The 17,360-nt window shown below is 37.3% G+C and overlaps 1 protein-coding gene across 1 annotated transcript in view; it reads left to right on the top strand.

Moving 5' to 3' along the window:
* The first annotated feature begins 1,649 nt into the window (after positions 1 to 1,649).
* The window catches only part of LOC121417097 (integrator complex subunit 11-like), a 28,086-nt gene continuing 12,375 nt past the window's right edge, over positions 1,650 to 17,360 (top strand). Inside the window, exons 1-12 of the mRNA XM_041610674.1 lie at positions 1,650 to 1,728; positions 3,145 to 3,242; positions 3,822 to 3,895; positions 4,983 to 5,094; positions 5,750 to 5,809; positions 8,373 to 8,429; positions 9,690 to 9,788; positions 10,827 to 10,861; positions 11,821 to 11,901; positions 12,293 to 12,415; positions 13,265 to 13,319; positions 16,865 to 16,960. Of these exons, the coding sequence (XP_041466608.1) occupies positions 1,701 to 1,728; positions 3,145 to 3,242; positions 3,822 to 3,895; positions 4,983 to 5,094; positions 5,750 to 5,809; positions 8,373 to 8,429; positions 9,690 to 9,788; positions 10,827 to 10,861; positions 11,821 to 11,901; positions 12,293 to 12,415; positions 13,265 to 13,319; positions 16,865 to 16,960 (918 nt within the window). The 5' untranslated portion in view covers positions 1,650 to 1,700. The remainder of the gene's footprint in view (positions 1,729 to 3,144; positions 3,243 to 3,821; positions 3,896 to 4,982; positions 5,095 to 5,749; positions 5,810 to 8,372; positions 8,430 to 9,689; positions 9,789 to 10,826; positions 10,862 to 11,820; positions 11,902 to 12,292; positions 12,416 to 13,264; positions 13,320 to 16,864; positions 16,961 to 17,360) is intronic.

The following is a 17,360-nucleotide window of genomic DNA, read 5'->3' as shown; positions in this document are numbered from 1 at the left end:
GCGGTATATTCACCCAGGGTCTTTAGTTCCGAAAACTGTTCTCCCCGCGGGCCCTGCTATTATTACCCCGGCTTTATATAGCTGGGCAGTGTCTAGGCGCTCAAGGAATTAATCCTACCGGGTACTTATTAACCTCACCTGGGTCGAGTGTAGCACTCTTTAAAAACACAAAGGGCAACTTGAGGAAGGAAGAATGGATGGCCGGAGGAGTGGAAACGGCGACCGGGGGGTGGCAGCACTTTCCACCAATAAACGCTGTCCCCTTTCGGCCCTTTCGAGCGTGTTTCTCCGGCCCTTACCCGGCCGGCCCTTCATACTGTGTTTTGGGCAATACATTTCTATCTCGCCGATTGCAGGCATATATTGTATATAGCACAAATGGGAAAATTAGGAAGGTGACAACAATATTTGAGGCCTAAATTGAGACGAGCTTTGCCGAGGCCATCATAGCCTATTGCAATTGGTGGCCTTTTGGATTAATCTAGGCACTGCTAAAACATTGCCATAAGGGATATCGAAGGCTGATTCAGGTATTGGCCTATATTAGTGAGATAGGCCTGGTACGATTGACACATAGAAATGTCAACAGTTTTTTTTGCGATTGATCTTGAAGTAAATACACCCCCCAAAAAGGGAAAATATCTGATAACAGCTAGGCGACATGTATTTCGGGAAACACTATTATATTGAGCTTTTTTAATCGTCAGATTTTTAAAGGGAAAGTGATTCGAGAATAGCGGCTATAAGTTTGACCTTCTTTTTTTTCAGGGGGGGGGAGGGGCCTGGCTCTTAATTGTATAATAATAATAATAATAATATAGGGTATTATTGCGCACATATCCACCCTGTTGGGTGCTCAAGGCGCTCCTATATTACCCAGCTAAGCTAGGCGTCCATGGCGCACACAACTTTTTAAGGAATTACTTCCTACCGGTACCCATTTACCTCACCTGGGTTGAGTGCAGCACATTGTGGATCAGTTTCTTGCTGAAGGAAATTACGCCATGGTTTGGATTCGAACCCACGACCCTCTGTTTCTAAGTCCGAAGACTAATCCACTGGGCCACAACGCTCCATAGGCGGGGGTGCTCATGCAGGCCGGTGAATGACTAAAATGGTGTGATGAAGCAAGCAGGGGACAATCCCCTGGAAATCAGATTGGTATACTAAAATATAGAAATTACTTGACTCCCCCACCCCCCCCCCAAAAAAAAAAACACATCTCGATTTTAGAGTGATAACCTTTACTTTTGCTTGTCATTTAAAAAAAAAAAAAACCGTTCCGTATCATGAGGTGTGGAGGGGGGGGGGGGGGTGTTTGTCTGAAAACGTGAGCAGCGGCGCTAGCGCATATCCTAGTCTACAGGCCCAGACCTTTTTATTTCTTTATTCGATTACGAGTAGTGCATAATAAAGCAGAGTCTGAAATAGTGAGACTAGATTCACCTCTCACAAGGCACTGTTGCTGTCTCTTTTAGAGACAGAGAGAGGTTTGGAGAAGAAGGGGCGGGGGAGACTCGATCAGACATGAAAATCGTATTTGATTCGAGTCTGTTCAAATGCTCGCAGACTACGGTACCGGTACGCACTGATGATACAAGCATTCGTGATGTCTGATGAATCGCTAACTTATTTTCGAAGGATTATTTCCGATTTAGACTACCCATTTCTACACGGATTGATGCTATTTTCACCTCAAGATGACAGATATAAGGATAGTTCCTTTAGGTTTGTATATTATAAGCCGATCTGTTTATATTTGATTGATAGTAATGTTTTTTAACCGTGTTACTTTGCCGATTATTTCTTTGACAGTCCCATGTATTGTCATCCTTGTTTGTTAAAATAGATCAACATTCACAATGAACTACTGCAAGCTGCACGCGTGTATGACCGAGCTGAGAGTCTGACTCCTGAGCTCGACAAGTTGATCAGTTACTATTGAATCAATGTGGTATAGTAATGCCATTGATTATTTTGTTTTTTCACAATTTGATATATGAATTAGGATATTTTTTTCTATTTTCACTCTCGGGCCCAGGCCATTTTTTTCAGGGAATTATTTTAGCAAATTTGTTTTATCAGCATTTTTTTTATTTTTTTAATAAACTAATCTTAAAGTGACAATTAACACTTACGATCCTCTGTGAAAATCTGATTGAAAGATGGAACAAATTTACAAGCCAAAAAGTGTTCCGCTGATTGGAGGCCAAGTCAATCTTGACGTTCATTATGCCATAATAATCAATATAATGATTGTGAGCATTAACGGAAAGACAAGGCAGCCAGCTCGATGTCATTCAAGCTTTGTAAGTCAAGTCTGGAGTTCCCACCTGCAATCTTGTCCAGGGGCCGGTAAAACAAAGAGCTCTTAGCAATGATGTAGAACATTTTTTGAGCAATTGATTGCATTGACTACAATGTACAGTCGATCATGAAAATCAAGCATATGATTGATTGCTGACTTTCGTGATGTTTTGTGTTGCTATAAAAATAATTTAGAAAATATAATTAAGGGTGTGTTTATGCTTCCATTGCGAGGACAGAATCGGCATTTTCAAACGTCGATTCAAAACGCCGATCGTAAACGTGGTTCTGGGAGTGCTGTTTATGCTTAACTTTTCAGAGGCGAAATCACTATCTCCAGCTGGCTTCGCAGGAAAGCAAGGTCAAACTGGGCGCGCCCTTTTGCGAGTGTGGTTATTACGTGGAGATAACATGGAGCAATGCGACTGTATTTGCCCGCGGATTTTCATCTCACAGGAAGTATGTAACAAATGAGGTCATTTAAACATGTTTACGATCATGGTTCTGTTTATACTTCCCCAGAAAGCCTGACTCCGGTCAAACGACGTTTACAAACGCACCTATTTGTGAGTTTACGATCAGCGTTTTGAAACAGCGTTTAAATTAAAGTAAGCATGGACGCAACCGTGGTTTGGACTAATCACGTTTGGAAACGCTGATTCTGGCCTGAAAAGTGGAAGCATATTTAAACGCGGCCTAAGATATTTAAGCAAGACTCCAAAGAGTTTAGAATATCATTTTAACCTGTTGACTACAAATACATGATTTTCAGTTTGAGTTGGCAATGATGGTACTAGTATAATAAATAATTATATGATTTGACATTAATTTCCAAAGGGGCTGGTCAGGATGTTGGACGTAGCTGTATTCTTCTGACGATAGGAAGTAAGAATATCATGCTGGATTGTGGGATGCATATGGGCTTCAATGATGAAGTGAGTATACCTCCTCTCCCTCCCCATTGTCTTTCTCTTTTTCTTCTTCTTCTCCTTCTTCTTCTTCTTCTTTTTCTTCTTCTTCTTCTTCTTCTTCTTCTTCTTCTCCTTCTTCCTCTTCCCCTTTTCCTCCACCTCCTTCATTCAATCATGAATATTCCTCCCCCTGTTTTCCTGTGTCTTTTTTCTTTTCTTACCTGTCCTCATTTTCTTTTTCTTGCTTTCATCCCAACTGTTGGCTTCTTTCCTTAATTTTGAAGTTTCCATTTTGGTTATTATTCTATTATATTCTTATTACTATACGTGGGTATGTTTGATTGAAAAAAGGGTAATTGTTGTCATTTAGTATAAATTGCCTATTTCCTTCTTTATCTCACTTTTTTAAAAGTATTTTTTATTTTCTTTGCCATCTTTTCCCTTCTAAACATTTCAATTTCCTTTTTCATTTTCTCTTCTCAATTGATGTTAATTTCTTACTCTTATAATATCTCAATACTCTGATCTTCAGATGACCTGCCATCTCTCAGAACTAATTTTAATTTTGAATAATGTGTGTTTTTATTTTTTTCCCCCTAACAGAGAAGATTTCCAGACTTTTCCTACATCAACAAAAATGGTGGATTGACAGACCATCTTGATGCAGTTATCATTAGGTATTTGAATTGTTCTTGGAATATTTTTAATGATCTTTATTAGTTTATTCAATTATTCATTATTTTTATTTGTTTCTTATAAATAACATGTTTATGTACTTATTGACTTGTCTAATTATTTATGTGTACGTATTAACACAAATTTTATTTAACAACTAGACAGCATGGGCCTTTCTGACTCAAACATTTTAATCATTGTCATGTGTTTGAATCCCACCATGGCCTAATGTCCTTTGGCAAGATGTTCATTCAGACTTTTCCACACTCCACCCAGGTGTTCAATTTTTAACCTGGGGGCTGTTTCATAAAGCTGTTCGTAAGTTAAGAACGACTGGTGATCCTTTCTTACCCTATACCATTGCCAATAAATGTACCATTTACCACAAGAAAGGATTACCAGTCATTCTTAAAGTCGTTCCTAACTTACAAACAGCCTTATGAAACACCCGCCAGTATGCCTTGCAGTTGAGTCTTGGAACTCTTGTTGGAATGCTTCCCAGGGAGTTGAAAAAGTGCATACATTGTTTGCAGGCATGCCAGGAACAGATGACCAGGTTGAAAATAATTACAATGCAAAGTGCTCAGAAAGGCAAAGTTTTATGCACTATATAAATGTGAATTTGGTTCAGTTGGTAATGCGTCTGCCAGTCAAACCAGAGGTCGTGGGTTCAAGTCCAACCTGCGCAGATGACTGCGTTGTGTGTAAACAGCTCTCCCCTGTTCCATAGATGAAAGCTATGTTTGAGTGGAAAACACTCCATCCCTCGGATAGGACGTTAAATGGAGGCCCCGTGTAGAGGAGAGTCACCATCTTTGCACATTAAGAACCCACTGCACTATTCCTGTAGGAATAGGGGGAAAACCCAGTGTAGTGGTCCACCTGCATTCCCCCAAACAGTTTAATATCGGGAGGAGAGACCTGCGCGCCATTGTGATTCAGTTTGCTTCCCAGGCACAGGTGACGCCAAGCAAATGATAATTAATATTATTATTTTTTTTACAAGCAGCCCTGTATATATTTATGTCATTTCTCCAAAATAAATTCTGTACTCCATATGAGTTGCTTTCCATGTTTTCTCCCTCCCAGCCATTTTCATCTTGATCACTGCGGAGCCCTCCCTCACATGTCCGAGATTGTCGGCTACGATGGACCCATATACATGACACAGCCCACCAAGGCCATCTGCCCCATACTCCTCGTAAGTGTGCCAGCCTATTGCGGCAATGAATTATTCATTTCACTTTTCTATCTTCAAATTGGCAATATCTATGTTAAGCGTTATTTTTTTCTTCCATTCGTTTTTATTCAAATGTAATATTTTTTGTATAAGAATTTTAAAAAAAGGAAATTTTGATTAAAAATATCTCAAGGACTTGAGAATTTTCAAATTTGCAACAGAAAACCAGAGTTTGACATTTGCATGATGTTGCCAAATTAGAGATGATAGTGACTTTTTGCCTTTACACATTTTTAAAAGCATTGAATGATGAATCTAAGAAAATGATACAATAATAAATGGCACAGCATTTATTGACCCTTGAAAATATATTTTCTTATCTTGCATGATGATTTTGTTGACAAAATGTTATGTCAAAGATAAATGCCAGTGTTAATTATTTACTGTGTGATCGTTTTTCAGCTTAGATTTTATGATTTCACAAAATTTAGTTAGTGTAACTGTACTAGATTAAGATCCACAATAGTTACAATTATTCTTGGTTTTACAAATTGTCTTATGATGTCAGCATCTATGGCGACTACTTTCATTTGTATTTTAACCTAAAGGCAGTCAGTACCTGTGTGTTGATATGTCATGTTTTAACTTTTCAAATTTTATTTATTCTTTTAAATAGGAAGACTATAGGAAGATAACTGTTGAGAAAAAAGGAGAAACCAATTTCTTCACCTCACAAGTAAGTATAAAGTTGCCATGAAAATGCCTGTTCAATTTATAAATCAAGATATTCCACCAGTATTAGGTGATCTTTGAAGGTTTCCATGGTGGAGAGAATATTGGAGGTTTTTTTTACGGTAAACAACATGTATGTAGTCCTGAAAAGGACTGTTTGTTATTCTTTCTTGATTGTATGTTTTTTTATTTTTTTTCATTGATTTATTTTATTTCTTTTCTTTCCATTTTTCACATACAAGTCAAAAATACATAAATACAATTACAAAAATGAACAAAAGTAACGACCTTACATTTGCAAAGATTGGGCAATTATACAAACAAAATACGATGCTTATATCATCATTTTATAGAACTTAACATTCTTAAAACCATGGGTATTCGTGTGTATGTTAAAAAAGAAAGTTAGCTCTGAAAAGAACTGTTTGCGACGTCTTTATAACCAACCTGGTTATAACCCCAAGTTTTTCAAGTGGATCATCATTCCTGATGACGACCAGAACACGCTGGTTGAAACGTCGTAAACAGTTCTTTTCAGAGCTAACAAACAATCAAGAAAGGATAACAAACAGTCCTTTTCAGGACTACATTCATGGTGTTTACCGTAAAAAAACCCACCAATATTCCACCAGTATTTCCTTCTAACACAGATACAACCTAACTCTTTCTACGCATACATCGCACCAATGCACACTCGGTGCCACGCGAATGTCGCATTACACGCTCACGCAAACAATCCATTGTTTCCCTCCCCAATAATTCAGCACAGAGGGGTTCATGGCCCAGCACACTGGGTGATTTCAAGTTCAGTGTTGACCTTTCGGTGTTGGTGTGAGGTCAATGTTTACAGGATTATAACACCAAACATAGAATGAAGATGGTCCTGAAAAGTCACTCACTGGTTGTTGAGATGTCAATAATGTGATCAGGATCAGTTTTACAAACTCTGAATAAGTTTTGGAGCTAGGGCAAGCAATCCAAATTCCAACACTAACGCCAACACCGGACTTGAAATCACCCACTGAGATAATTTGACTTGATATCTTGTAAAAAGTACATAATTAATACACTGTAATACAGTGCATCCCCCCTCTCCCCAAAAAATGTCCCTCTGAGATATGGTAGTATCCTCTATTATAAAACGGGTTCAAGGATGTAGCCAATGGTGAGTGCGTATCCAAGTCACATGTTCATGCTTTAATTATGCGCAACCTTCCAGTCGTGCATTTTTCGTGCAGCACTGTGCATTTTTTGTGCAGCACTGCAATTTTTGTGCAGCGTTAGTTCCAATAGCACGTAAAAACTGATACGCGTTCAGTAAAAGAGGCCGGCTAGGCTGGCTAGGATTTTGATGCGCTTACTTAGTCGCGCATAGTAGATACGCATGTGATGTCATAATTGACAGTCTTGTGATCTCTTCGTCTGTGCGATCGTACACAAGTTGGAGGGATTTTAACAAGATTTCCATGAAAAATTCATTTTGCCGATCCGTTTTATAAAACAATGCACATGTTAAGATTCGTGATGTTAGTGACGATGCGAGCAACTCTCGGGCATTCACAATATTATGCAAAAGCACTCGGCGCAAGCGCCTCTTGCTTTCGCATAATTGTAAATACCCTCGAGTGTGCTGCTTCGTCATAACACACTCATAAATGTGCATTAATTGTATATGAAATATACAGGACCAGGGGCCCATTGCAGAAATGGTTGCTATCAATTGCAACTCAAAAAATCTTGTGCAACTTGATCTCCAGCCAATGAAGCACCCGTATTTGGGACTTGGGCTTGATATTTTGACTTGCATTTAAACGCAACTCTTTCTGCAACAGGCCTCAGAAAGCTCATTTCATTTTCTAACTTCTATGAAAATTTCATCGGTCTTGCTTCAGTGATTTTGAATAGACATTGTGTTATGTAACAGTGGTGCATTTCAGCCCATTCAAAGTTTGCTGCACTGATGTATTTCCGGCCGTCTCTAGCATGTTTGCCCTCATTTCAGCCATATATCAGAGGAACATTTTTTTGGGGACATTGCTGTATACATTTAAACAACCAGTAATATATTTTCTACTGGAAATATAAGTATATTTATAATGAGTAAACTGTTGATATTTATATTGTTCATGAATAATAATATCAAAAGTATGAATATGGTATTATATGGGTATATAAATGTTTTTTATTGATATGTAATAATACAATGTTTATGTGATGTCGAATGAAACCCATTTGATGGGTATACACATGATATATGCACCGGTGTTGGCTCGTTTGGTAGGGCGTCCATCTCACAACCGGGAGGTTGGGGGTTCAAACCCGCATCAGACCAAAAGACATTAAAAAATGGGAGTTACTGTTCCCCTATTTGGCGTTCACCAATTAAAGGGATAGAGCCTCGTCGATCTCGCGCCGTACAGCGGCTGCCAAGCCCACGATCAATTGGGTGAAACAAATTTTTCAGAGTATTTCTTTTCTGATGTCTCTTTCGAGCAATAAAATATTGATTGATTTTGAGGGCTTCACTGATTTTCATTTTCTTAATTGACCTCTCTTTCAATCCACAGATGATCAAAGAATGCATGAAGAAGGTGGTGGTGGTGAATTTACATCAAATCATTCAGGTAATTGTAATAATACAGATGACAAGAGTTGTCAGGAAGAGGGGAAGGGGTGGAGGAGGAGAGTCAGGAGGGGTACATGTAATGTAGGAGGTGGGGGGAGAGGGTAAGTGGGAGAGGCAGAGGAGGAAATGAAAGATTCAGCAGAATTGCTAGAAGTATTTGAATAGTGTATAAAATCCTATAGGATTTCACATTATTTTTGTTTAATGTTGTAGCTAATCTGATCTGTTCATGCACCCACACGTACAGTGGCGGACCGTGACCCGGAGGAGACAAAGCATTTGAGGGGCACAGCATTGTTAACTTACAATGCAGTGCCCTCCTCCAATGCTTTGTCTGCTCGGGTCGCGGTCCGCCACTGCACACGTACTGTATATTATGTTATCTGTATTTCCATAGACCCCCGTTCCCTCTTTGCGTCGGAATAGTTCACTACTTATTATTATCATTATTATTAAGGAAATGAACATGGAGGAGTACATGTAGGAGAAGGAGGAGGAGAACAGAATGATGAAGCGATGATAATGATGATGGTGGTGGGGATGATAATGAGATGGTGATGGTAGTGGTGATGATCCTTCCTAACAAGCACTAATTAAAACTTACCTGTTCAATATGTTAATCCACATAAAATAGGGAAAGATTGTACATCAGTTAACCCTTTCTTCATATTTCTCCTTTCACAGCTAGTTCATTTATGATTTTACTAGTAATAAATAAATAATTACTAGTAATAGATATATGTTTATTGTATGTTATGGAAACATCTTTGGGGCTATTCCGCGGTTACTCACGTTACATTTGGAGACACCTTGACTCATACTTGGAGCTGTAACTCCATTATTATTGATAGGAACTAAACATCTCCTTATCACAACAAAGTACACAGTCTGACTATCCTTTGTATAAAAACAAAACTTGGGAAATTCTATTATGCTCCTGGCAAGTCTTTGGAATGTGTCGGTTACTCACGTTACATGATTTGGACCAACCTGTGGAATTGCCCTTTTATACCCTTATACAGTAATTATCCTATGTTTTATATTTATACTGCATCAGCAATTTTAATGCAGGTATTGTGGTACTTGCAAATATTTTGTTTGAATTTCATGAATATGCATGTAATCGTCTTTCTTTCTAATGCGCATGAAAATACCCTTTTCTAGTAAGCATGTCATATCAATCTCTATTCACATATTACTGAATGAAAATGATCATATAACAATCAATCTCATTCATTTGATAATATTACCTTTGCAGGTGGATGATGAGTTAGAGATAAAGGCTTATTACGCTGGTCACGTGCTAGGGGCGGCCATGTTCCACATCAAAGTTGGGCAACAGTCGGTTGTATACACGGTATGTTGTATTCCATGATGTCAAAAGTATAGATCTTCCAAAAAAGTAAGAACCATATGCGCGAATTCGCAAAGGTGGTTTAGAAAACGACCGGTTCAACCCATAGTTTATGCAGATTTCCTGTATAAATTAGACTTTATTTATCAAGTATACTAAAAACTGTCCAATACTGACGTGCGCCTTTATCACATTTGCTCCAAATATGACGGCTGTTGCCATGGTTAAGCATGTTATTTTATTCATGAGTCCACCGTTTTGAATTAATGAGTCCATTCTTCAAAACAGTGGACTCATGAATGAAATAGTGTACTGTGACAAAAGCACGCATCAGTATTAAACATGTAATATATGCAGTGAATTAAGTGATTAAGTGATTGGTTTTAAAAACCACCTTTGCGAATTTGTTCCATACTGTTCGACTGGTATTGACGTCGCTTACATATGTCTTCAGGTGGATTTCCAAGAATGTGAATGTCAGGGGCGTCGTGGTGTAGTGGTTATGACTCTCGCCTTTTAAGAAGAGTGACGTTGGTTCAAATCCAAGTCATAGCATGTTTTCCTTCAGCCAGAACCTGGGAGGAAGAAATTACTTGAATGCCTAAGCGCCCGATCAAGTTAGCCATGATAATGCCAATGTAATGATAACACCATGTTAAACAGGGCCCACTGGGAGAACAGTTCAGAAATGAAGTTGCTACCATGGACATAATAATTATTACAACAATTTGCGAGTCTTCCAAACCTGTGAGCAAAGATTTTGTACTCTTTTGTCTCATCTAGATATAGATACAGATCTACCATGATATAATCGCCATAAAATGAGAACAACTGGGCAGGTGGGCAGCAGGGACCATTTTATTGAACACAATATAACAGACGAAGCTACATAGCTTTTACCGCAGAGGGCGACATTATACAACAATCAAGATTTTTCATACTTTCCATGAAATCAATGTATGCTGCAATTACATCCCTTTATGTGTACCGTCGAGGGAGTTTATTTGTCTTATTGTTATTTGTCTTTACATTGTTTTACAGGGAGATTACAATATGACTCCAGATAGGCATTTAGGGTAAGTTACACTTGTTGTAATGATCTCAAAATGAATTCCAACTGAGTCCACTATTAAATCACCAGCTAATTGTATAAATAAACGGAGGCCAATGCAGAGCTGCCAAGTACTTATTTTCCGTTTTTAGTACGGAAAATAGAGAATACTGATGGTTTCATGCAAAATACTGATTTCTAAAGTTTCAGTTTATGTGTTGTCCTATGATATTCCTGTGAAAATACCAATTTCCTCACAAAAATACTGATTTTCAGCCTTGAAAATACTGAAATGTTCTTGTTTAGGTTGGCAGCTCTGCCAATGATCTTGTTTGAAGATGTTTAAGGGCTGAGAAATTAGGAAATAAATAAGTATATCAGGGGCCCCGTCTTACAAAGAATTACGATTGATCCAATTAATCATAACTCTATGGAAATCCATCAGTGTCATAATTTTTTCTACAGGAAATTTGCATAATGTCCTTTGTAAACAAAGGAGAACACACCGAACTGTCAAGAATTCAATGAATTTATGGATGTACATTCATATCTAGAAAAAATTGAGCAAACATGCAATTTATATGTTGACTTTGCTGGCTTTCCATAGTTGCAACTAATCGGTTCAATTGCAAGTCTCTGTACGACGGGCCACTGGTCTTTTCCAAGCATTACCAGTTATTAGTCCAGTTTCCAAGCAATTATAAAGCACAGTCCCACATGTAGTGATCTGTGTTAGTGATCCTCAATGTGTTCATTTTGTATCTATGATTGCATGATTTCACAAAATGATGTCGGTTATGAGAATGTACAACAATATGGCAGTCCACCAAGATTTTTACAGACATTCTCATGAAATCAGTGTTTACTTCTACTACATGTACTTGAGTTAAGCTTTCAAAGGGAAATCTGTATTTCATCAAATTTTAAGAATTGTGAAACTGATTAAAAATTGACTTTTTTGTTTCTTTTTAAAATCTCTGTTAGTGCTGCTTGGATAGATAAATGTAGGCCCAACATCCTCATCACAGAATCAACTTATGCGACCACAATCAGAGATTCAAAGAGGTAAAATATATTTTTCATTTGAAATATTTCTTAATAATAATGATAATAATACATAATAAACTGGACTGACGGATGTCAAAGCAAATCCACTCTGTAGCATGCCCAAGATGTTTTTCAGTATTTAATTTGTTGATTAAGAAGAATTGAAAAAGAATGTCCCAAGGTATTTTTTTTGAAAATTCTGGAAGTTAGATATTTTGTAATGTATTGCGGAACTGTATACCACTTCCAATTTCGGTAATAATGATATAATTGAGTTTTTTTGCATTCTACATCTGACCCCCGACTTTGTGCCATTTTTATTCAAACAATGTCAGCTCAAATAAAAGTGATATTGATGGTCATATCTGTGACTTATGACTATTTTAAATATGTGCGTTTTATGTTTTAGGTGTCGGGAGCGAGATTTCCTGAAGAAGGTGCACGACTGTGTATCGAATGGAGGGAAGGTCCTTATACCTGTCTTTGCATTGGGTCGAGCGCAGGAACTCTGCATACTACTGGAATCATATTGGTGAGGATGAGACTGATAATGATAAAAATAATTACATGTTTAAGATACAAACTAGCAGTGTTAGTAGCACCACTTCAAATCTTCAACTTGTCATATCTGGCCAGTTTCCAAACCCATAATTCTGAGTAATGTAGTCTTGTAATAGCAGCCCACTTGAATGATAATACACAAAGTCACTTCTCAATACTATGTGGTAGGATTTGAACCCATGACCCTTAGATTAAAAAGTTCAGCCTAGAGAAATGTAAGGCTTAGAAGAATGCACTGATACTATAGGTGGTTTCAAACTGCCTTGATCACAAGAATCCCTGTTAAATTGCAAGAACTTTTTTCGGCCCCAAAAATATCTATTATTTCTGCATTCACACTGCCAAAAAACATACTCTTCGGGATAAGCTCCTGAAGTTACCAGCATACAGTATGTCTGATAAGCACACAAGGCGCGAGATTAAAAATCGCTAAGTCAGCAGCCACCCACGGCGCCCGTGCCAAACTACACGCTGGGCTAAAAGTTCCTGTAATTTGATTTTGCACTGCCAAAATACATGCAACCTTGGAAAAATTCCCTCAAACTTTCTCATACTTTTGACAAGTACCTACTATTCAGCAGGTATTTTCTTTCAGGGAGATTACGCATAATTTGCTTTCACACTGCCAAAATTACCGGGTATTTTCTGACCGCGGTAAATTTCTTGACCAGAAAATATGGAACTGACAAACTTCGAGGCGGTCTGAAACCAGCTTAAATGACAGATTTATCTTATAGCCTTACCTTGATTGGAATATAGGAAATCCTGATGTAATTTACTACAATCTCAATTTATTTTGAATTTGTTTTGTATTCTCAAGGGAGAGGATGAATCTGAAAGCACCTATCTACTTCTCTACTGGACTTACAGAAAGGGTAAATATCAGGGCCTTGTCTTACAAACAGTTACGATTGATCCAGTCAATCGTAACTATGGAAATCCATCAGTGTCATTATTTTTTCTTCAGAGAAATTTCCACAATGTCCACAAAGAGAAGCACACTTAACTTTCAGAAAACCATGAAATGTATGAATATACAGCATATCTAGAAATTACTTTGAACAAACATGCATTTTAGATGTTGATGTTGCTGGCTTTCCATAGTTGTGGTTGATTGGACCCATCGTACCTCTTTGTAAGATGGGACCCTGGGCCCTGTTGTACAAAGAGTTACGATTGATCCAATCAATCGTAACTCTGGAAATCCATTAGTGCCATAATTTTTTCTGCGAAAAATTTGCACAATGACCTTTTTATGCAAAGAGAAGCGCACTGAATTTTCGAGAAAACAATGAATGCATGAATATACATCACAGCTAAAAAAATATTTTTATGAAAGATGCATAATAGATGTTAACGTTGCTGGCCGTCCATAGTTGCGATTGATCAGATCAATCGTAACTCTTTACAACAGGGCCCTGATCTGATTTATGCATGCAGCTTTCAAGAACGATCATTTATAGATGAGCTATTATATTTACCCATGCTATATTATACAGATATTGACTGATGGGGTGTGTAATATAAATATTAATCCTTTTGGTGGTCCAAAGAATGTTTTTTTCACACATCCCATCAGTCAATATCTGTTATATTAGATAGCCTCTAATGATGAAGATAAAGTTAGGCCTAACGATGCGTGCAGCATGTTTATGATATTCACAGTGATTGATTGAACTGGTATAGATCTAATGTTAGATCTTGATTTATACATGTACAGTGCGTCCAAAAAAAAACTATACACTTTTGAAATGGCTGCCAAATAAAAAGCATATCACTTTGGGGGGAAAGACTTATATATATGGAAAGCCAATAAAGTCATCTTTCAAATGACACCAAAATGTTGGAAAAATATTCATGCTTGAGTGAGCACTACTCACTTAAGCAAAGGGTATGAAAATTAGGGTGGGCAGGAATTAGCCTTTCGGTTTCTTTCAGTTTTTGAGAGGATAGTCCCTTGGAACTTGCAAACTTGAGGGTGTTGTGATGAATTAATTGTCATTCATTATCAATTTGAATTGTTAGAGCAAATTCTATGAATTATCAAATTGAAATTCCATGCATGAGTGAGTGTCAATTGCAGTCTTTAGTGGAGCATTTTAACTTTACAATGTGGGTCTCAGCAGTGTGTTCATTGGAGTCAGGAGAATAGGGGTAAGAAATGACTTCAGTGGGTGAAGTAAGCTGATGGTAAAAGGGTCAACAGAACGTTTAGCCTCCCTCCTACAGGTCCGTCCCTCCCCCTCCTGTTGAGATTGAGACTGATTGCTATTACATGTACGAATTAAGTGCAAAGCAGACTGTCAATTTGATAATAAATTCTGAAAATGTACTTATTAATCATTCAAAATCAACTCAATCAATGTGATCAATCAAATATTCACCTTTTTCAATAAATTATCAATAAAACATTCACCTTTTTCAATAAATCATTTCATTAATCATCATAATTAGTCAAGTTTTTAATAATCATTCAATGAAAAAGAAAGACCCATCAACCATAAGTCATTGGCACTTAAGTTTTAAATACCATCCAGTGGAATGAAAGGGGTGGAGGTGAGTACATGACATGTAATTTGTAAGAGAACACAAAGAATGCCCCTTTAACCCAGTCTTACCCTATTTTACCCCTTGCATGTAACAGGTATACCATCACATTAATCTGACTCTTACAAGCACACTTGCTAAGATCCACATAATAAACTAAAAATGCTACACTGAAATTACAATTCCTGTTTACTCATGCATTACATTTCAATTTAGTAACTCATGAAATTAGTAACTCATTTGCTTCAGAAACTAAAAGTGATCTCAATTCATCAGTAATTTAGCATAACACCCTTAACTTTGCAAGTTCCAAGGGACTCACCTAAAAAAAGCAAGAAGGCTAATTCCTGCTCACCCTAGCAAAGGCTATAGTCTCACAGGAGAGGTAAAAGAGAGAGAGAGAGAGGAGGGGGGGGGGGGTTAAGTGTTCTGTTGACCCATTACCCATCAACCTACTTTCCCCACCTTAGTCATATCCCTATTCTGACTTCCATGAACACATTGCTGGGATCCACTTGAAAAAGTGGAAAAATGTATTTCATGTTCACCTACGCATTAAATTTCTATTTCATAATTCTTAAAATTTGCTATAAATACCTAAATTGATGATACTGATCATTGATTTCTCAAAATACCCTCAACTTTACAAGTTCCAAGGGACTCGCATCTCAAAAACTGAAAGAAATTGGCAGGCTAAGTCCTGCCCACCCTAATTTTCATACCCTTTGTTTAAGTGGGCAGTGCTCGCTCAAGCATGAATAGTTTTCCAACATTTTGGTGTTATTTGAAAGATGACTTTATTGGCTTTCCATATATAAGTATTTCTCCCCAAAATGATATACTTTCTATTTGGCAGCCATTTCAAAAGTGTATAGTTTTTTGGGGGGACGCACTGTAGATATGTAAGTAACGTTAGTCTAACGCAGTGAATGACCCTTTTCTATTCAAATCAACTTTGTTTAGGCCTAGCCCTAGATCTAAGTTCGAGCCCAGTCCAGGTCCAGGACCCAAGGCAGGCCGATAATGCATGGTAACATCTAATCCACGAGAGGGCGCCATACACATAGAAAAATATATTCATGGACCGGTTGGTCAATATATTCATCGAAGGTGGACCGGCTGGAAAAATGCATTGATGTCGATCATATCACGTGACGCGCTATGGACCAATCGTGCTTGGCTATCTGTCTTGGCTATATAATGTAATCAATGAGAAATTGTGTTTAGAATCCAGTCTTTATGAATTGATTATTGCTACGACAGGCAAACCTCTAAGATGCTCATGTCAGTGACCATTATTTGTGCATGCTCTAATTGTATCTAAACATTGACTTGATAGAGTTGATATGATTATAAACCTACCAAATGTCACAATTTAATCAGAAGAGTCAGAGCTTTGGGAAAATGGCACCAAATTTGTGGAACAACCTACGTCATCATATAAGATCAATAACAGATTTCAACGGATTCAAATCTGTGTAATAAAAATACACCTTTTTAAGAAGCACATGTATCAGCCGAATACAAAATCAAGACAATTGCTCCACACGCATAGAGACTATTTATATGGTATTATGCATCTATCAGGGGCCGGGGAACGGTTTTCAAAGTGGGGGGGGGGGCTGACCATGTTAAAAATCACAATTATATGATAATTTTTACGTTTTTGTACACGATTTGGGAAAAAAGTGTGGGGGGGGGGCTTCAGCCCCCCCTCCCCCGGTTCCGAAGCCCCTGTCTATAAGAACTGAATATTATTATTATTTTAAGATCCCATAAAATCTGAATGTTCCATTTTGTAAAGTTTGAAGGAATAAATTTTACATCATTGACTATTGTAAATCATCCTTTGTTTCAATGTATTGATCTACAGGCAAATCATTACTATAAACTCTTTATTACATGGACAAACCAGAAGATAAAGAAGACATTTGTGAAAAGAAATCTCTTTGAATTCCAACATATCAAGGTAAGATAATCATAAAATACTTGTTTTAACTAATTGATAATAATGACATCACATTTAGATGTATTTTAACCAATTCTTTGATTATAATGATATCACATTTAGTTGTGTTTTAACTAATTCTTTGATAATAATGATACCACATTTAGTTGTGTTTTAACTAATTCTTTAATTGTAATGTATCACATTTAGTTCTGTTTTGACTAATTCTTTGATGATAATGATATCACATTTATTTGTGTTTTAACTAATTCTTTAATTGTAATGTATCACATTTAGTAGTGTTTTGACTAATTCTTTGATAACAATGATATCACATTTAGTTGTGTTTTAACTAATTCTCTGATTGTAATGTATCACATTTAGTTGTGTTTTGACTAATTCTTTGATAACAATGATATCA

This window comes from Lytechinus variegatus, chromosome 6 (assembly GCF_018143015.1).
Source record: "Lytechinus variegatus isolate NC3 chromosome 6, Lvar_3.0, whole genome shotgun sequence".
Classification (NCBI taxonomy): domain Eukaryota; kingdom Metazoa; phylum Echinodermata; class Echinoidea; order Temnopleuroida; family Toxopneustidae; genus Lytechinus; species Lytechinus variegatus.
Note: the sequence above shows the minus strand (reverse complement) of the source record. Positions and strands in the feature narration are given on the sequence as shown.